At 57.6% G+C, this 20,735-nt stretch overlaps 1 protein-coding gene across 4 annotated transcripts in view; it reads right to left on the minus strand.

Annotated features, from left to right (window-relative positions):
* The window catches only part of GRM4 (glutamate metabotropic receptor 4), a 117,568-nt gene that overhangs the window by 62,107 nt on the left and 34,726 nt on the right, over positions 1-20,735 (minus strand). For 3 of the 4 annotated variants that reach the window (XM_007460848.1, XM_007460847.1, XM_007460849.1), the window contains one exon: positions 2,992-3,208. In XM_007460848.1, the coding sequence (XP_007460910.1) occupies positions 2,992-3,208 (217 nt within the window). Of the gene's footprint in view, positions 1-2,991; positions 3,228-13,105; positions 13,192-20,735 lie in introns of those variants that run through there. The other variant, XM_007460850.1, reaches the window with a different exon arrangement.

Genomic DNA, 20,735 nt, shown 5'->3' on the forward strand with positions numbered 1-20,735 from the left:
TCAAGGGCCACAGGCTGGCTCAGGGCATAATCCACATGACCAAGTGATTGGGGTGGGAGGGCACTGCTGATGGGGACTGGAAAGTGCAGTGCCAGAGCTTTCTCTAAGCCCTGTGCCAACGGCCCAATAGTGCTGGGTGCTACCCAGGAACTCCCCACCCAGAGGATGGAGCTGGGTTCCAATCCTAGCTCCTCCACGTTCTGGCTGTGTAGCCTTGGGAAAGTGACCTACCCTCTCTGGCCTCAGTTTCCTCATCTATAAAAAGGCCATAATTATGCTCCCTGAAGGACCCAGAGCCCAGCACACAGGAGGCACCCAGGATTTGCTGGCTGAGTTCTCACCAGGGCTCTGATGTACACCCTCAGCCTGGCAAGCGCACCCTCCCGTCCTCCCCGCTCCCTGGCACTCCTCTGAGCAACGCTTAGATGATTTATACTTCAGAGGATGAATCAATACAATATACAGCCAAAGACATCTTTAATCTTTCACAGGAATTAGGCAAAAGGTACAGCGGCCCCTTTCTACCGGCCGCTCGATTCTGATTTCAATTTGGGCAGCTGGAGCGTGGCTTTCTCTCTCCTTTTCTTTTCATTTGCCTAAAGATGGTTCTCCAAATCAAATTTCGTTTAGCAGCCGGGGCAGGAAGACCTAGCTGCCCAGCCAGGGCCCCGGGGCTGCACACCCTGCCAGGGGGTCTGCAGACGAGGGAGGTCCAGCCAGGTGGGAGGCCAGACCCTCAGCAATGGGAAGGAGTGCAGGCGGCAGGGGCACAGCTGTGCCCCTGTGCTGGGCCCGGGCAGAGCAGCTAGTTCTCTTATTTTTCTACGGGTCCTTTTAAAAATCTTGAGTAGACTTTCTATTTTCTAACTAACTCAATGCCTGATTAGATGTTTGCAGAAAATTCAAACAGTAGCCTTAGCTTCAGCCAAAACGCAATGCCCTGACCTCACCCCAATCCCATGCCTCTCCCACGCTTAACACATCAGCATGTGTCCCTCCAGGCCAAGTGTGTGTGTGTGTGCGTGCGTGCGTGTGCGTGCGCGCACGTGACTGTCACACCCCCATCCCTTGCACAGGACTGGTTCACATGGGTCTCAGTTACTGCAGTGGGAAATGGGCAGAAGACAGAGTGACAAAAATACAAAGCAGTTAAGACCTCTAGTTTTGGAGCCAGCTCGCCTGGATTCAAATCCCTTCTCCACCTCTAACTTGCTCTGTGACGTGGTGCCAGTTATTTGGTGTCTCTGAGCCTCAGCTTCCTTCCCTGGAAAACGGGAGTACCTGCTTCATCTGGTGGGGCAGGTTACCCCGAACACCCGGTATAAACAGGGGCTCGGCATGTGCCAGCGGCACAGGGAAGGCTATGTTGAGTACAGGGAGTGGCTTCCAGGTCCCTATGGCAGGGACCAAACGCAACTGAACACTAAGATTCTGGACCTCTGTCCTTGCCTCCATCCAGCACTTTTGTCCCCAAATCCAACAGAGGTTGCACCTGAATCAGAAAGGCAGTGGGCTTGTTTGCGGAAGGACTCAAGCCATCAGGGGAGAGAGGACCCTGCAGAGCAGGATGGGTGGAGCCAGTGCAGAGAGGTACCCAAGTCTGAGCAAAGAAAGAAAGGATTTGTGGGCAGTCAGAGGGAGGGGCAGGGCGGGGGGCTGGGGCCTGACACTGCCCAGCCTGCCTGCAGGTGGGAATGGGGTCTGTCCACCCCCTGCTTCCTTCCGTGGGGGCCCAGCTGCTGGAGCCGCAGCCATCAGTCAGCACTGCCCCACTTCCACCACCCGGCCGCCCTCGCTGCCAGGTTACAAGCACCCGAGCTGCTTCGGCTGTACAATTAAAGGGGCTTGTCTGAGATTTATAGCAGGATTATGCCCGCAGGGTGTTACCAACGCCAGCCTCTGGACACTCTGTGGTCCTTAGGAAAAGCAATTAGAGTTCCGGGGCTCTCCGGGTATAAATATAGAGACGCCATCCCCCAAGGTCGAGGGCGCCACAGTGAGCTATTTAGAGACGGGGCCTTGGGAGAGGCCAGGAGAGGAGGCAGAGGGGCCCTGTCTGCGGGGAGGAGGGTCCGCCAGGAGCGGAAGGGCCTCCCTGCTTCCCTCCGTGCCCCACGCAGCACGGGAGCCGTCCCTTGGCCCCCACAGCTCTGAATCAGCTTGGCAGCGCTTACCAGCCCAGGTGGAGCCCCTAACCCAGGGGCCTGTCTGCTGCCCTGGACGCCCACACACACAGTCCCACGCAGGCTGTCCTGCCTCAGTGTGACCATCGGAAAGGACCGGCCAGAGGCCCAGGTCTGGGCCTGCCGTGGAGGTAACCCTTGCTTGCTTAGCCTCTCCTTGCTTGCTGATAACTATCACTCTGGGGATGGCAATTCAGGAACGCAGTGAGCTCGGCGGGGCAAGGGGGCCTGTGGTAAGTGGGGAGGATCCGAGGAGAGCACGTCACTTTCCCACCCTTCCCCGAATCCCACCCACAGGGCACCTACCTCCCTGAGGCCGGCACAGCCCCACCGCAGCCCCTGCCCCTCACCGCACGGCCCAGGTTTAAGGACTCTGAATTCCCAGTCCCTCAAACAAATCCTTGCTCCAAGAAGCTGCTGGTTGGCCTCTGGCTCCTGGGTCCCTGAGACTCCACTGAACAAGCCCACCTCCATCCCCACCTCCATCCCCACCTCCATCCCCACCTCTCTGCCTGAGAACAGGGGCTGTCCCATCAGCTCCCATGCTGGGGATACTGACAGTCCCTCCGTCTGCCCAGCCATGTCCGCAAAAGTCACTCACATCCAGCCCCCAGCCCCCAGCAGTCACCCAGCCACCCGCGCACAAGGCCACAGGCTCAGAGGAGAAACTCAGGCCCCTGAGAGGGTGGTCCGGGGCAGCAGAGCCCAAGGCAGAACCCAGGGAGCGGCTCCCGAGCAGCGCTCGGCCACCACGCTGTGACATGCCCCCGTCCCCAAGCATGACCGCGACGGCGGGCGCCGGACTCACCGTCCTCTCGGAACTTCTGGATGAAGGCCTCCACGCCACTCTCACCGTAGCTGCCCTCCGAGGCTAGCGTGGACACGTAGTTCCACTTGAGGGCACGGACGATGTCCACCATGGCCTGGGCCTGGTACGTGTCCGACGGCACCACACGGGAAAAGAAGTCGTAGCGGCTGTTGTCACTCAGGTCGGGGGCTGTGGAGGCGTAGCTGATCTGGGGGATCTGGGGGCGAGAGGGGCCACTGATGGGGGCGGCTGGCACCTCACCCTGCCCGGCCAGCACCAGCCCCTACACCCCGACCTGCCTCCCATCCCATGACCTTGGGACCGCCCCCCCCAGCCCTTCCCACGGGCACTGCCTCCTCTCGTCCTGGGGGAGACCCCTTGACATGGGCTGAATAGGTCCCAGCCCCACTTGACAGAGGAGGAAACTGAGGCCCAGAGAGGGTGGGCAAGTGGTTGGTCAGCCCCACCCCTGGCTCTACCCAGGGTCCCAATGCCTCCCACCCCAACTCAGCTCCCCTGCTCCCGTCTCTCCCCAGGCCTCTCCCCTTTCCCAGCAGGAGTGAGGCTGGCATCAGGGTAAGAAGTGAGAGGCATGTCAGCATCAAGCCCTCCTCTAGAAAGTCTCCCAGCCCACCTCACCTGGGTCTTGTGGCCGGTGGTCCCTCAATAACAAACACGTACACACCCCCGAGTCCTAGGAGATAACGCACATGCCTGTACACACATACACGCACGTGCTAACACACACACACACACACACACACACACACACACACACACACCCCACGGGATCCTCTGGGTGCCTCAATTTACATAAAGAGTTAGAACATCCCAGCTGGAGAGAATCCCCAGATGGTTGGCCCAGGGATGGAGTGGGAGTGGGGATGGGGTGGGGATGAGGGTGGTGAGAGGGGCCTGAGGGTTTATCTGGTCCACTCCCTGCCCCCAGGCAGCCTTTCTTGTCACCACCCAGCAGACCCCATCCCCACAGCTCCCTCTGGGCCCAGGCTCCTTCCTCCTGCCCGGCTCAGAGAGGACAGAGCCCAGGTTCCAATTCCCGCAGCCCTCGCTCCACCCCACAGATTGAATCCCAGAAGGCCAGAGAGACTGAGGCCTCCGAGAAACCCTCTCTCTGCAGCCTGGGACACAGGGCCCACCCGGTGCCACAGCCTCTCAACGGCAGACTCCGGGCCTCCTGGCCCCAGCCCGGCTCCCCCAGTCACAGGGCACCTTTCTGCCCTCACACCTCCCACCTGGCCCCCCAGGCAAAGGTGGGACACGGAGCTCTCAAGGTACCATTCCTCCTGTGGTTGACATCCAACATCCCCAAGGGACATGAAAGGGATCGTGTGGACCCTCCTGAGCCTCCCCCACCTTCCCCCCGCCCACATCCCAGGTGCCCTCCTCACAGGGCTCTCATCTGCCCCGGCTCCCCAGGACCGGCCAGTGGCCCGTGCTCTCCACCCCCTGCCTTGGTCCACACCAACATGTACCCTTCCTGTGTGCCCTTTACCCTGCCCTCAGTCGTCCACGGTGACAGGGTGAAGGGCTGGGCATACTGATCTGGGCTGATGTCAAATCCAAGATTGATTCCCCCTAAGGAATAATTAAGATTCAATCCTGGCAGAAAAAAATTAATGGCCAGAATTTTAGTCCACATGGCAACTGAGGGTGGGAAAAAATTCCAGAGCCAGAGGACACCGGGAGTCCCCTGCACATGGATTTGCCCACCTGGCCTCTGCCTAGGGTGTGCCTATCCCCAGGGACAGTGCGGGGGTCCACCTTCCACTTGGGTATATACTCAACCTGCTCTGAAACTAAACAGGGGCAAAGCTGCCTCCCGGGAGACAGCCAGGGGCTAGAGGTGGGGTTGGGCAGGACCTTCCACCTTAGACCCTCTGTATGGTTTCCACGTAGAACTACGCAAATACAGCACGTGTTTAGAAAGCAAACCTCATTGGGATGTCCCAGAGCACGTGCGTCCCTCTGCCTGCCTGAGTCAGCAGTGTCTGAACACTAGCCCGGTCCTCTCGGCCCTGGAGGGCACTTAGCATGAAAGCAGCACCCCCTACAATGCGGACTCTGACTGGACATTTGGTGATTCATTCAAAAAGTATCGTTGTTTTTAAGGTCTGATGATGGTATTATAGCTGCGGTTGGCTGGCTGGTTTTTAAGCCCCTAGCTCTTAGAGCGCGGTTTCCCCACCTCAGCACTCACTGTTAACGCTTGTGGAGGGGAGTGGGGTGTGATTCTTTGTTGGCGGGCTGTCCTGTGCCTTGTAGGATGTTTAGCCGCACCCTTGCCCCCTACCCACTAGATGCCAGTAGCACACCCCTCCCCCAGGTGTGACAACCAAAAATGTCTCTAGACATTGCCAAATGTCCCCTGGGAGACAAAACTGTCCCCAGTTGAGACCCACCATTTCAGAGATATGTACTAAAATATTTAGGCATGAAGTGATATGATGAGGTCTGGGATTTGCTTCAAAAGAATCGCTGTGGGAACGTGTGTAAGAAGAAATAAGACTGGCCGAGAGCTGACAACTGTTGACTGGCGTGGACGCGAAGGTACACTGCCCTTTTTGTTGTACTTTTGTGCGTGTCTGAAATGCCTACATTTAAATTTTTTGACAGTAAAACAACAGAACAAAATAAATGTCACCCTTGGGGTCATCCCTCTGAAGAGAAGCGCCCTGAATCTGGAGCTGGCAATGGAGATGCAGGGCCGCCACAGCAGGTCCCTGAGAGAAGATGGCCGTGTTTGTTTGTTTGCCAGCTCACCTCTGCCAGCCCTAATCACACACCCAGAAATCCACTCGCCTCCTGATTAGAAGCAGCTTCTCTCCTACTTCTGATGTGTTCTCCCAACACAGGGCCATAGGACCGGAGTCAAAAGTGCCCGCTCAGAGGAGGGGCAGCAGGTCCAGGGAGGTCTTGGGGCTGGTGGCAGAACGGGCCAGAGCAGCTCACACGAGGCAACTTCTCATCCCTTGGTCCTCCTTCCAAGCCACCTCCCCCCTCCCCTCCCATCCGGGCACTCGGCCTGGGCAGGGACGGAGGATGGACAGGTGGCTGTCCAGGTGCCGGGACTCAGAGCCTCCCCCAGCGAGCTCAGCCTGCGTCAGCCGGCTTCAGACCCAGGCGCCACCCCTGCCCCCTGTACACCCTCATTCCCATAAAGGGTGGGAGGGCCAAGCATGGGGTTCCTGCAGGTGTGTGTGTGTGTCAGCCTACAGTAGTGCTCAGGGCCTCTGATTTCTGAAGCCCAGGAGGGGCCCCTGCGCTGCCCCCAACCATTCCTGAGATCCTGGAACAGGGACCCTGCCCTGAGATGATGAGGGTTGCAGAGGGGTAGAGCCAGCTTCCTGAATAGGGTCCAGGAGATAAGCCAGCATCCTCGCAAACATCGCCTCTGCCAGCTCCTCCTACCCCGCCCCCTGCAGGCTCCCTCCTCAGCTCCAGGCCCTCCTGAGGTGCCCAGGAGGATGGCCTGAAGCAGTGATTTGGGAGTTAAACTGCTCAGATTCAAATCCCAGGTCTGCCAGGCACCGGCTGGGAAACCTGGGGCAGGTTACTTCACCTCTCTGGGCCTCAGTTTCCTCCTCTGCAAAATGGGAATAATTCCAATCCCTTTCTCATAAGGTTGTGAGGGTCACGTGTGGGAACTCACAGGAGGTGTTAGGGGCAGCGCCTGGCGGGCAGTCAGCACTCAAGGGTTAGCTCTGATACGGGTTATTATCCCTCCCCCTGCACTTCCTCCTGGCAGCTCTCTCTCTGTTTTTACCTTCTAGCACTGCCCCTGGTGCCTCTCCCTCCCACCCCCAGCTCTCTCTCTGTAGTCACAGAGTTACTGCTTAGTGAGGACATCTCCTGGGGCTGGCAGATCTCCCCAAGCTCCCCTCCCTCCCATCCCCACCCCAGCCTGGAGTGGAGGGGCAGAGGCAAGGACCGCCCTGGGGACCCCATGGGCAGGGGGATTGTGACAACCTGGCCGGAGTGGGGCTCTGGCATCTCCGCAGCTCTCACTGTCCCCGCAGCCCAGCCGAGAGGGAGGGAAGCGCTGGATTAACATTCTCCTCAGAAAACATTCCTCTCCTTCACAACAGCCATGCCCATCCCGTCCCCCACCACCCCCGCCAGCTCCTCCCTCTCTGCCTCCCTCTTGCTGTCGCCCAACACTTAGAGCACCAACTGTGTATTTGGCACTGTTCCAGGTGCTGGGGATGCTACACCTTCCTATTGCACCCTCATGGGACAAGAGTCAGCAAGAAGTCAGACTCCAGCAGGCCTGACCAACGACGGCTGTCCTACTCTGGGGCCATCTGTTCGCCCTTCTCTTTCCTCTCTGCCTGCCTTCCTCTGCCCACAAAGCCCAAGACCTCATCTCCCCACATCCAAATCTTCCTGGTGCATCAAGGCCCAGCTCAAGTGCCACCTCCTCCAAGCAGCCCCCCAGGAGCCTTCATCCTCCAGAGAGCCTGCTCAGACCTCCCTCAGCACCAAGTAGGGCTGCCCCAGGGGCACCGAGCACATCCTCCCTGTCCTCCCACGTGTTAGGTATTTGGCCAACTTATCAATTCAACAAGCGTTCTGAGGCGCCCCGCGTTGTGCTGGGCAAGGCCACTGGGGAGACACCGAGGGGAACTGGGCTCATGCCACCCCCAAACCCAACACTCACTGCATCTGGGGGACACCCTGGGGAGGAGGCAGGTGGGATGCCCATGAGTGGCACACAGTGTGTCTGTGGCCGGCACCCCGCAGAGCCTCACGCTTACAAAAGTACAAAAAGGGTGAGTGACTGAAGGGGGAAATACATGAATAAACACTCTCTCTCCCTCTCTCTCTCTCCCTCTCTCTCTCTCTCTCTCTCTCTCTCTGGCTTCTGGAGTGACAAGGAGGTCCCTGCCACATGGGAAAGACAAAAGCTGCTTCCGGGCTTGAGCAACAATGAAGATGAATGTCAAGCACATGTGTGTTTGTGTGACACGTGCACGTGCGAGCACATGCTGGAGCATATGCCCTGAGCACACAGCACACTCGTTGATTTATTCCTCTTACCAATAGTCACCGAGCGCCAGCGACCTGCCAGGCACAGCTCTGAGAGCAGGGGTAGGTGGTGGACACTGCCCCGTGGTGCACCCCATGTAGACAGGGGCAGGCGATGGAAAGGCGATGCAGGGCTGGTAGATAGCGATGGGGGGCAGGAGAAAAAAGAAATCAGGGAAGTTCAGGGGACTGTTAGGGAGAAGGCCTAGGGAAGCCCCTCTGGCAGGGTGACATTTGAGTCAAGACCCCAAGGAGGTGAAGGAGGCAGCCCGTAGGTATTTGAAGGAGGGCTTTTTAGGCAGAGGGAACACGTGGGTGTACGTGTATGCACGTGTGGGTAAGCATGTACATGCATGTGTATCTGTGTGTTCCAACCTGAATCTGTTCTGAACCTGCCCCAGGCCTGGCCAGCAGCCCCAAACACCCCCCAGGGCACAGAGACGCTGGCTGGGATGCAGGTGGTGCCCCAAGTGCCAACAGCTCAGGCTCTGGGTCACTGGCTCCCCAACCAGCAGAATCTGAGGACCCCCTGAGAGTGGCCGGTCCCCATCCCACCCCAACCAGAGGAGTGTCGGGGGATAAGCAAGCTGCCCAACATCTCAGAGTGCCCCAAGGGCCCAGTCCCCACGGCCTCTGAAGGCCAGGGCTCTGTCAAGGCCAGGGTTTTGTTCATAGCAGTCAGGGGTGAACCCCCGACCCTGACCTGTGCAAGGCCTGGGGAACCCCGAGTCAAGCAGCTGGATGTCCGGGGCCATCACCACGGACACCTAGGGCCACCTGACAGGAATCCCAACCCTCTTCCTGTGAGCGTGAGTGTTTAAAAGCCCCTCCGCCTCCCTCCTCTTCCGTAACCCTCGCCTCAGCACTCTCTGGAGCCAACCTGCCCAGGGCTGTGCCACCCAGCTTTGCCATCCAGCTGTGCCACCTTAGGCAAGCAGGCAGCCTCTCTGGGCCTCAGTTTCCACCCCTATAAAGCAGTCACAGAAACAACAGAGAGGACTGCATTAGTGAGAACACACACAGGGCTGAAAACTGTGCCCATGGGCTTCCCTGGTGGCACAGTGGTTGAGAGTCCGCCTGCCGATGCAGGGGACACGGGACCGTGCCCCGGTCCGGGAGGATCCCACATGCCATGGAGCGTCTGGGCCCGTGAGCCATGGCCGCTGAGCCTGTGCATCTGGAGCCTGTGCTCCGCAGCGGGAGAGGCCACAGCAGTGAGAGGCCCGTGTAGTGCAAAAAAAACACAAAACAAGCAAACAAAAAAAACTGTGCCCAGCACAAGGGGGCCCTCAGCAAATACTAGATATTATTAGAGAGGGAGGCAAGACTGGGACAGTTGTGCCCATTTTTCAGATGAGGAAACTGAGGCTCGGACAGATGAAAGTGCCCTCTGAGTATCAGAGCCAGGAGAAATCAGAAAAAAGGCACAGACCCAGCTCCCCTGCCTCCCTGTTCACCATCCCCCAGTCCTGGCCTCAGACCCTGCACACCCTCCCAGCTGACTCTGCTCTTTCTATTCCACCCACAAGCCAGGCCGGGACCCAGGCAGACCCCAGGACCCCCAGCTGCCTGGCGCGGCCCCTCTCACTCGGGGAGCAGAGGACCCTGCCTGGGGCAGGTCAAACCCTGGGGTGGCTGCCTGCTCTTTGCCTTTCTGATCCTGGCTGCATGAGGCCTCGACTGCCCAGCTCGCAGCATCGGCTGTTTTCTTTGCAGATAAAAGGCAGCCAGCCAGGTTTTAGGTACATGAAAGCTGCTCGGGCAGGAATGTGTGGTTCAGAGAGCCGGCGAGAGGGCAGAAGGCCGGCTTTCAAAGGCCTGGGGCGCCGTCGTCTCCCACCCGACCCCTCTCACGGCCTGAGCCACGCGCCCTCTTCTGCAGAGACAGTGCCCGGGAGGAGCAGAGGTGCTGCCAGCCCACCTCTCTCCCTCCCGGGGCCTTGGGGACAGGAGGGCATCTCACTGAGAGCCAGGCACACAGTAGGCGCCTCCCATACCCTTGTGGATCAGCGACCACCTCCTCTCAGCCAGGCGCTAAAGACAAGGATTTAAATGACCCATCTTCCAGGATTCCCTGGTGGCACGGTGGTTAAGAATCCGCCTGCCAACACAGAGGACACAGGTTCGAGCCCTGGTCCGGGAAGATCCCACATGCCGCGGAGAAACTAAGCCCGTGCGCCACAACTACTGAAGCCTGAGCACCTAGAGCACGTGCTCCGCAACAAGAGAAGCCATCGCAATGAGAAGCCCGTGCACCACAGAGAAGAGTAGCACCCGCTCTCTGCAACCAGAGAAAAGCCCACGCCCAGCAACGAAGACCCAACGCAGCCAAAAATAAGTAAATTAATTTATTTTTTAAAAATAAATAAATAATCCCCCTTCAGAGAACCAGCCTGCTGGCGGGGTGGGGGGAGGAGGTCCTCGGAGTGAAATGCCTCCAGGCTGAAGTGCCGGGTTGGGGGCAACAGGGATTCACTGCAGGGAGAGTCAGACCGTGGGTCCTGAGGAGAGAGCAGAGGCTGGCAGGGTGGGTCGAGGGTGTAGACAGATTGAAGAGGAGAAATGGGGCAGTGCAGAGAGGGGGGTCAGGGGGAGTTCAAGGCGGCTGGGAAGGGAAATCAGGTGAAGGAATTGGGGTATGGCAGACGGGGGTGCAGTGAGGGGACCCAGCACGCAGAGGGGCACCTGCCCTCAGTCCTGACACAGCCCGACTCTTGAGAGGGACCCCAGGGTTCAAGAGCAGAGAAGCAGGCTTCCAAAGCCTGGAAAGTGGGGGATGCCCTGGGCAGGGCGCTGGGCTGGCATCTGGGTGGTCTGTGGTCAGCGTGGTCTGTGGAAGGGCTGGGATGGGCCCCAGATGGAAGGACGGTCTGCTAGCTGCCCTGGGCCTCATCCCAGCCACACGATGGGGTCTTTCCCCTTAACAACCACCTTCCCCCCAACCCACTGGGCCATTTGGGGGCCACCGGCCACTTTCCCACAGACCCTGTGGGAATTCAGGCCAGGCCGGCCCGGGGTGACTCACTTCAGGACGCCGTCATCAATCAGATCCCATTACCCTGCGGACACAGCCCAGCCGCCAGCTCCGGACCCCGAGCACCGGGTCACTGGGGGCTGGGCCATGTGTCCCGGCCTGGCCTGGGCCCGCCGACCTCTGCCCCAGCACAGTCCATCAGCCTGCCCAGCCCACCCTGGGCGCCCTGACTAGGCCTTCTGCCCCTCTTGCTGCCCAGGGCACTCGGCCTCCCCAGCTCTGCCCCTCCCCAGGCTCGGAGATGGGGTGTCCTCCTCTGCCCGAGTCACACAGGCCCCTCAGGCCAGCAGTCTTTCTCCTCCTTGACCGAGAAATGGACATCAGTCTCCAAGGCTGCAAGTACTATCTTAAAAGACAGTGCAATCTGCCCACAAAGCCACGTGGTCCCTTCGCCTGTGGCCACCAGCCTCCCCTCCCCCCACAGGCTCCCAGCCCACCCACACCCCTCAGAAACTCTGTTGATTCCATCATGAATTCACTCACTCAGTGCTTCCCTGAGCACCTACTAAGCACCTTGCACAATCTTTGGCACCGGAGCAAACACACAGAGACCAATCCCTGCTTTCGTGGAGCTCACACTCCAGCAGGAGAGATGACACTAAATGAGCCCGCACGTGACTAACATGGGTGCTGGTCCTTAGAGACACTTCCAGCTCCCTGACTTCCTGGCACCTGGCAAAAATCCAACCACCTGCCCCTCATGCTTGGCCGGGGCCACCTGCCATGTTCTGGCCACTGAGCTGGGAGGAGAAAATGCTACCATTTCGAGGCCAGAGCATCTCATTGCCGTTGTGAGACCCTACAGGGTACATGTTCCCCCTGCTACCATGACCAGCAATGTTCCAGGCCAGCCTGGTCCCTGAGGAGGTGGGCAGAGCACTCAGACAAATCATGTGGACACGTAACATAGCAAGTATTCAGTTTACGTATTTTAAGCCACAGAGATGCGGGGGCTGTTTGTTCTTGCAGCACCTCCTCCTGATGCTGACAGACACAGGGGGCGTAAGCTCTCGCTCCAGGAGAGCAAGGAATGGGACTTATTTACCTCCACTTCAAGAGCCTGGATGTGTCTGGTTCACACCCATCACAGGCTGGCTTGGGCTGAACTGAATTAAATTCACACACACACACACACACACACACACACACACACAGAGATGTAATCATCGTCATCCTGAGAATGAGCATTTATTGAGTGCTTACTGTGTGCCAAGAACTGTGCAAAGTGGTTTTATATGACTAACACCTTTAATCTTACAATAACTGTATATGAGGTGGGCCCTCTTATTCTCCCCATTTTCCCAAAACTTAGGTACAGAGACGTTAAGTAACTTGTGCAAGGGCACACAGCTAGTGATTGAGCTATGATTTGAACCCAGAGGGATGAGCTTCAGAGCCCATTTTACTGTCAGGTAAAACCTCAGCTTCCCCCCTTCACAAGCGGGCCTACACATACATGTACACGTACACACACACACACACACACACACACACACACACACACAAACATACACAGAATCTGAGGGTGACGGCAGTAGCCTCCAGTGACAAGGAGGGCCACCCACATCGACTGTGGCCGCAGCGGGGAGAGCCAGCCCTACTACCCCTCTGTGCTCAGCCACCACCTCCACTCCTGGCTACCACACTATGGGCTGAAGGGGTCCATCTGTCTCCGTCACAAAGGATCGGGCAGGGGTGGGGGCCAGGGGCCCCAGAGAGTTGTGTAAATGGCTCTGCTTTGAGCAACAGCTAATTTCTGAACATAATTATTAATTTCATGCTTATCATATGCAAACCTCTGTCTCCCAGATGAGATGAAATTGATTTAATTAGAAATTCCATCATCAAGCCTTTGGGATCCAAGCTTTTAACTAGGGTCACCAACCCCACCCATGGCTGCCAGAGAGTGGGTTCATGGCCCCCGACTCCCCCCGAGGGCCCAGGCACAGCCAGCATGTGTAGGTCCCTCCACTGCCACCAGGGCCCCACTGCCCAGGTCAGGGCCCCTCACCAGGACCCTCACCTACCTCACACCCACAGCACGGCCCCACAGTCACAAGGGGCATCTTTTTCCTGCTGGCATCGTAATGGGGAAATAGTATGGGAAGAGTTCGTATCATCTTGCAGCTGGAAGGACTGAAATGTTTAAGGTGGCAGAAGACAGGAGAGATAACAGGTCTCCCCTCTTCCTGAGAAACTCACACACCAGCCTTCTTCTAGGAGCCCCTGCTGGGTGCTAATAAAATGCCCTTTACTGCTCAGCTTAGGGCCACCTGTCAAAATGATCAACAACACTTGGCATTTTAACAAAGCATTTTCAACACATTACCTCTGACTTCATCTCCAGCTACCATCCTGGCCTCACTCACGTGGCTCCAGCCACACTGGCCTCCTTGCTGTTCCCTTGAACATGCCAGGCACACTCTGCCTCAGGGCCTTTGCACTGGCTGTTCCCTCTGCCTGACTGCTCTTCCCCCAGGTCTCCCCAGAGACCCATGTGGCTCGCTCTCTCACATCCTTCCCTTCAAGACTACTCAAACATCACCTTCTCAGACCACCCTATTTAATACCAATCCAGCATCCCTCTCCTGCACCCCATCTCCACCTCCCTTGCTTTGATTCTCCCCATAACAATGATCACTTTCTAACATGCTCTAGATTTACTTGCTTATTTCATTTATTATCCGCCTCCCCCTAAAACACCAGCTCCATGAATCCAGGGGCCTTTTTTTATTCCCCACTGTGTCCTCGGATGCCTGGCACAGAACTTGGCTCAATAAACGCAGGGGCCACTTCATTCCCTCCACACAGCCAGCCTGAGGACAAGCTCAGCAGGGCCCCGAGCACCTTAGACAGGTGAGGAAACCGAGGCTCAGAGCCTTGGGGCCTTGCCAAGGTGACAGAGACGACCGAGTTCTGATCCTCACATGGTCTGACACTTCACCTGGGTAAGTGGAGGGCATTGCTCTGTGGAAGGGGGCCGCTCCACAGCAGCGCCCTGCTCACGGAAGATGCTCTGAGGTATCCCTCCTCCCACCCCAGGGCTCAACTCATGCACCTCCTGGGGCCCTATCCCCCTGATTTCACAGTGATATCCTAGAAGGCACTCGTTGGGGGGCCATCGCCCACCCACCTATGTCTCTCCCTCCCAGGAAACCACCCACTCTCTTATCAGGAAAGCAAGGGGACAGCTGGATTAATTTCCAGGCCTGCTCTGAATTATGTTTTCCAGGAGAGAACCAGACAGATGCAGGCAACGCGCCTTTGAACAAATATTTCCCCAGGAAGTGCTTTATTCAGTACCTTGTCTCACCCTTTTAAACATTATATGTCTTCTTAGGAGCCCAGGTAAAAAGGGGGTGCGCCGATAAGGCACAGAGCCTGGAAGAGAATAGAGGGCACAGAGTGGAGGGTGCAGAGTGGAGGGCTGACAAAGGAGCGGGTTCTGGTGCAGGCTCGGGGGAATTACCGCAGATAAGAGCGGGCGGGGGAGCAGGCGGCGTAAGGGCGAGAGGAAACAAGATCCTCAAATCAGCACTTGTCCTATTTCATAAGCAAAATTTAGATCAATAAATTACACTCACTTCTGCAGGTTTTACATGCTGACTCCGTAACCTTGTCAAGAGTGACATGTGGGGGGAGGCCGAGGGACGGAGGAGCCCAGAGCCTGGGGAGGAAGGGTGGGGGCCAGGGGAGCCCCATGGGGCTGCAGTGCCCGCACCCCCTTCTCCTTGAAGGGCCCAAAGCCCAGGTTTCCGGAGGTGAGAAGCAGGCCACCACACCCTCTGCCCACTGCCTCGCTGCAAGACTGCAGGCAAGTCACTGCCCCTGTGAGCCTCAGTCTCCTCATCTGCCCAGTGGGCACAGTGGTGAGAACCAGCCTCTGTCAACAGACATGAAAGCTTGGAAAGAGACACAAACATCCAAGCTGCCAGGAGCCATTACTCTGTGTCTGATACATACCAGGTGCGGCAGCTACTGATACAGACTCTCCTGTTGATTCTCACCACACCCTGAGGGAGTGCGAAGGTTTCCTTCGCCCCCACTGACACGAGAGGCTGCAGCTCAGAGCTGAGGCCCCTGCCTGGGGTCACCTAGCGTTGGGGCCGGGAGCCACACCCAGGCCCACTAATGGCCAAGCTGGGCTTTCTCCATGCCATGAGGCTGCCTGTGGGCCAGGGAGCCGGGCAGCACCGGGCACCAGGCCACACCCAAGTGTCCAAGGGGCAGGGGATCGGGACCAGCCCAGGGGGCTGCTGTACCCCAGGGCGTCGAGGTGAGGGTGCGGCTGAGCAGGGACCGGGCACTCAGAACCGGCCGGGCCGGGGCTGGGCATCCTGAGAGCCGGGTGGGGCAGCAGTAGGCAGGAGGCTGCTCAGGTATTAGCGGAATCCAAGCAGGTCCAGGAGCTACCATTTCAGAAGCTCCTACACCACGCCCAGCACTCCACAGGGATTCTCTCATTTAATCTGCACACAATAACCCCACGAAGTGAATGCTATTATTACCTTCATTTTGCAGATAAGACAACTGAGGCCCAAGAAAATATGGAAACAAAATCACACAGCAAGTGGCAAGGCAGGATCTGAACCCAGGTCTGTCTGACTCCGGCACCTGGGCGCCCTCACCCCTACGCCCCGCCTGGCACATACTCCGTTTACGCTGCCAGCCTCCTGCCCTGTGCCCACACCATCCCTGCCCCTGGGAAGCAGCCAGGATGGGGAGCCAAGAGTCCTTGCTCCTGGCCTTTCCTCACTACATCTCTTGGACACACACTTCCTGTGTCCGAGCCTCAGTTTCCACATCTGTTCAATGGAGATTTAATGAGCCCCGGACTCACAAGGTAAGGACAGAGGACGGGGCCTCCACGATGTGGGGGTGACATCCAGAAGCCTCTTGCACAGAACCCGCTGAGCCCACCCCCAAGCTGCGGGCGTCGGGGGCGGGGCCGGGACGACCTCAGTGAACGGGGTGCCCCTGGAGCATCTGTAATGGCGCTGTCCTGCTTGCCAGCGATGGGGGCATGGCCAGGCGGGGAGAGATGAACAACGGCGTCTGCCCAGTGTTCTCCCAAGTCAGGTAAATGTGCCGCGCTGCGTGGAATATATGGCTCTGTATTAATATAATATGATATAATGGGATGTACAAACATTATCGAACATACAAGCCGATAAAAGTCACATCACCATCACCCCAGGTAATTTATATCACAGCTCAGCCACAGCCAGGCTGGCAGGGAGGAGGCTCCACTGGAGCGAGGGAGCCTGAGCCCTGGGCTGGATAGGGGAATGGGTAGGCCAAGTGCAGCAATTTAGCCAAGACCACAGGGCAGGCTGACAACTAGCCACCTGCAGAGCTCATCTCTCCCCTGCCCACCCACCTTTGACCCAGCACTGCCTCCCGGGGCCCTGGGATGGAGCCAGCTCTGAGAACCCAGCCTGCAGGGGGCACCGCCAACCTCCAGGGGCTTCTCTGATTCTTAGCTGCGCCCACCGTTGTCCTCAGGCACTGGCAGCCCCTGGCTCTGACCCATCTCTCACCAGCACCCTCAAGAAGGGCGTCCCATGCAGGTGTACCTGGGGTGCTGTTCTAACCCAGGGTTCGCTCTTGGGGGACGTTTGCTGTGGAAGCCCCATCTCCATCTGCAAAACAAGGGTTTCTGGGCCCTGGCAAGGGTGGAGGTGATATGGGCCTCCCATCCCATCATGCATTCATTTAAAATATATTTACAGGATTTCTCTGGTGGTGCAGTGGTTAAGAATCCACCTGCCAATACAGAGGACATGGGTTCAATCCCATTCTGGGAAGATCCCACATGGAGCAACTAAGCCCGTGTGCCTAGAGCCCGTGCTCCACAACAAGAGAAGCCACCGCAATGAGAAGCCCGCACACCGCAACGAAGAGAAGCCCCCACTCGCCACAACTAGAGAAAGCCCGTGCGCAGCAACGAAGAGCCAGTGTAGCCAAAAATAAACAAAAATGTATTAAACAAAAATAAAATATATTTACTGAGCACTCATTCTGTGCCCAGCACCATAGTAGGCACCGGGGAGACCACAGTGTGCAAAAGCAGACAAACCGCTGTTCCCGTGGAGCTGAGTCCTGTGGGAGAGACGGTCTCTAACCAGATACGCACACCAACACATACATAATCACAACCTCTGAGATGGGCTGGGAAGAGGTCGGGGGGGTGCGGGGGGCACCTGTGAGGGCCTCGAATAAGGGCCTGAATCTGGTCAGGGCACCCAAGGAGGGCTCCCTGAGGAGGGGCAGTGAGCTGACACCTGAAGGATGGGTAGGCAATACCCAGGTGAAGAGAGAAGAACAACCCAGATGGAAGGTGAGACAGGTGCAAAGGCCCTGTGGCTGGTTCAAGGAAAGGCAAAAACACAGAGAGGATGGGAGGATATAGCATGAGCCATGGTTGTACTGGAAACAGATCTGGGGCAAGATGGGAACCACCAAGTGCATTGGGAAGGCTACTGCACTAGTCCAGGTAAGAGGTGAGGGTGGCCTGGCCCAGGGGTGTGTGTGGAGATAGAGAGAAGTATGACCCCCCCCCCAAAAAAGCCCTCCAGCTCCAAGTGTCTCCCTCCGCGACAAAACTCTCAGTGAGCCCTCCCCTGAACTCTGAGCGCACCCAAGACCAAAAGAAGAGTCTGAAGCCAGGAGCCAGGCAAACAAGTTCTCCGGGGTCAGCTGCCCGCTTCTCCTCTGGGCCAAGCCCATTCCTTCAAGATACCTGGGCTCCTGGGGATCCTCCAGCTGCCCCAGTGACATAGCAGGTTGAAGAGGGGCCAGGGACTCAGCCCAGAGCGGAGGGGAAGCTACCCCGCCTCTCACCCCCATTGCCGGCACCTTCTGCCGCTCTGAGATCTGGCCAGGGTGAAAAGAGCCTGAATTCTAGTCTGTCACTAACTCATCGTGTGACCTCAGACTAGACCCTCTTCCATCCTGTGCCCCAGGTTTCTCATCTAATAATCATAAAATAACAATCACAGTAATAACTGACATTTACTGAGTGCTTACTATGTGCCAGGCTCTGTTCTCAGCACTCATTTATTTCGTCCTCACCAGACACCTGTCATCAAGGTAGTAGCAATCCACCTACTTTACAGGTGAGGAAACCGAGGCCCAGAGAAGTTGAATTACTTGCCCAAAGACATGCATCTGAACTCTCGCCGCTGGGCTCCACCTGCCATCAGCCTCTGCCACCTCCCCATGGAAGTAAGGATTGACCTGAATCACCTCTGAGACACCCCAGCTCTGTTGTACTGCGTCTGTGCCTCTCAGCCCAGAAATTCGGCCTCCAGCCTGGAAGGGCCCAGCTCCTCCCAAAGGATGACAGGTATGATCTGGGGGGGGGAACCTCTCCCCAGACCCTTCTGCTTCCTTTCATCTACTGCAGAAACCTGCAGATGTCTGATTCCGTTCAGCGACCACAGTCCACCTGACCACAGTGTGCCTGGTACTGTGATGGGATGGGGACAGCACGGTCCAGCCAAGTACTGAGGACCTGCTCTACGCTGTTCCCCCAGAAGCCCAGGTGGGGTGAGTCCTGGGCACCCATCGAGGTACCAGCTCGTGAAGGCAGTGGCCCTGGGACTTCCCTTCTTACTTCTCCATCCTGAGGGCACCTCCCAGGAAAGCTTTCCGCCACGCTCATCTCAGGTCTGCTCTGGGGTCTGACCTGTGACTGGGCCTTCTAACCTCACTAATTTAATCCTGACAACACCCCTTCCAGGTGGACATTGCTCTCTGCACTTTATGGGCAAGGACCTGGAGACAGGAAAGAAGTCGTTGTCCCTCAATCCCTCAGCTACTGATGGAAACCCAGGCCCACCAATGCCAGAGCAGGAATCCTTCCATCCTGCTGCCTGGCCTCCCTCCAAGCCCACAGCGAGAGTCACCAGCACATCTGGGGCCTGTCCAGACAATGAGGGGACAGGCAGGACATGCCCACAGTTTCCAGCAACTGGGGATCTGAGCTGACACTCCTCTCTGAGACGAAAGCCCGGAGCGGATCTTGGCCCCTCCCACCTGGTCCCCCCTCCCCGACTCAGGCCCCTGCCCCAGAATCTCCATAAAGCCAGAGAGTTGACAAAGGCCTGCCCATGAGCCCGGGCCTCAGCAGGTCCCACTGGGAGCAGCCGCTGGGAGCAGAGCCCGGAGAGGGGTCCCGTCTCCCAGCACAGCCAGGCCCAGCAGACAGGGGGCACCTACAGGGACAATTCAGAAGGGCCCAAAGCCTCCCAAGCATCTCCCCAACACCTGCTTCCTGGCCCATTTCAGCTCTTACCAACCCTCCCCCCACTCACTTCCCTCTGGCCACACTGGCCTCCTTAAACAGCCCCTGAGCCGCAAGCATGGCTCCAGCCTCACAGCCTTTGCACGTGCTGTGCCCTCTGCCCGGCTGGCTTTCCCCCCACAGAGCCACAGAGTACACCCTTTCACTCATTCACATCTCTGATCAAACATCACCTTCTCAGAGAGGCTGTCACTGAACAGCTCATCTCAAGCAGCCCCACACCCCTCCCTGTCCCCTGACCCATGGCCCTTCTCACTCGACTTGATATAACACATCTCTCCTGGAGGAAGTGCCTGGAGTGAGCTGTGCCTCACAGGATTGGCAGCCTCAACAGCCTGTGAGTCACAGGGGCTGAGGCGTCCCACACCCACTGCCCAGCCTCAGGAGTTAGAGGTCAAGCTGGGGTCCCCCCCCCAGCCCAGGCTTCAGGGCCATCTATCCTGCCTGGCAGCTCTCCTTCAGCTCCCCTTCCTCCAGCTCAGGCCTGGAGATGAAGACAGCAAGAAGGTCCTTTAGGGCGGGCTTGGGGAGTGGAGGGTCAGGAGGCCACAGGGAACAGCCTCTCTCCAGGGGACCCCTGTGTCCCCCAAGCAACGTGGAGCCAAGCAGAGATAGGTCTCCCCATGGTCACCCTCAGGGCAGCCAAGGCCTGCCCAGGTGGACACTCCAGGTAATCCAATCTCATGCTCCAGAGTATCAGCCGATGGGGGCAGGCACCTGGGAGGAGGAAACACGCACACACAGACACAGACGTGGACACACCTGGCAGCCCTGCCAGGAGCCGGCAGATTCAGTCCACCAAAACCAAAGGACCCGCTCACGTGCATGTGCCGAGGGCGTCACGCACGCACACACGCATGCACACACACACACACACACACACAAAGTGCTCGCGCCTGCCCACTCCACATACACCCAGGTACACAGACACGAGAGCATACACTACACACACAGAATTACATGAGTCACACACAGATACACCTAGAGACACATGGTATGCCCTGAGCCAGGCATGCACACTAGGTCTACCTGAGTGTACCTGAGACACCCACCCCCATATTCAGGAGCACAAGCTCACACAAGCACGCCCTGAGTCCCACACACACATCCTGGACACACAAGCACAAGTGCTGACAGTGGCTCGTGGTGCTAAATATACCTGAATGTGTGTGTGTGTGCCCGTGCACACACACACACTCCTGTATAATCAGGATGGGCAGGGGCAGCATTTACTGTGCATTTTGGGGAGCACAAAAGAATGTTCATAACACCCCCTGAACTGTCACCACCCTGCCCAGCTGCCCATCAAGCAGCTGGAACTCTTTTTTTTTTTTTTTTTTTTTTTTTTTTTTTTTT

The sequence above is a fragment of the Lipotes vexillifer genome, unplaced genomic scaffold (genome assembly GCF_000442215.2).
Source record: "Lipotes vexillifer unplaced genomic scaffold, Lipotes_vexillifer_v1.1 scaffold921, whole genome shotgun sequence".
NCBI classification, from domain to species: Eukaryota; Metazoa; Chordata; class Mammalia; order Artiodactyla; family Lipotidae; genus Lipotes; species Lipotes vexillifer.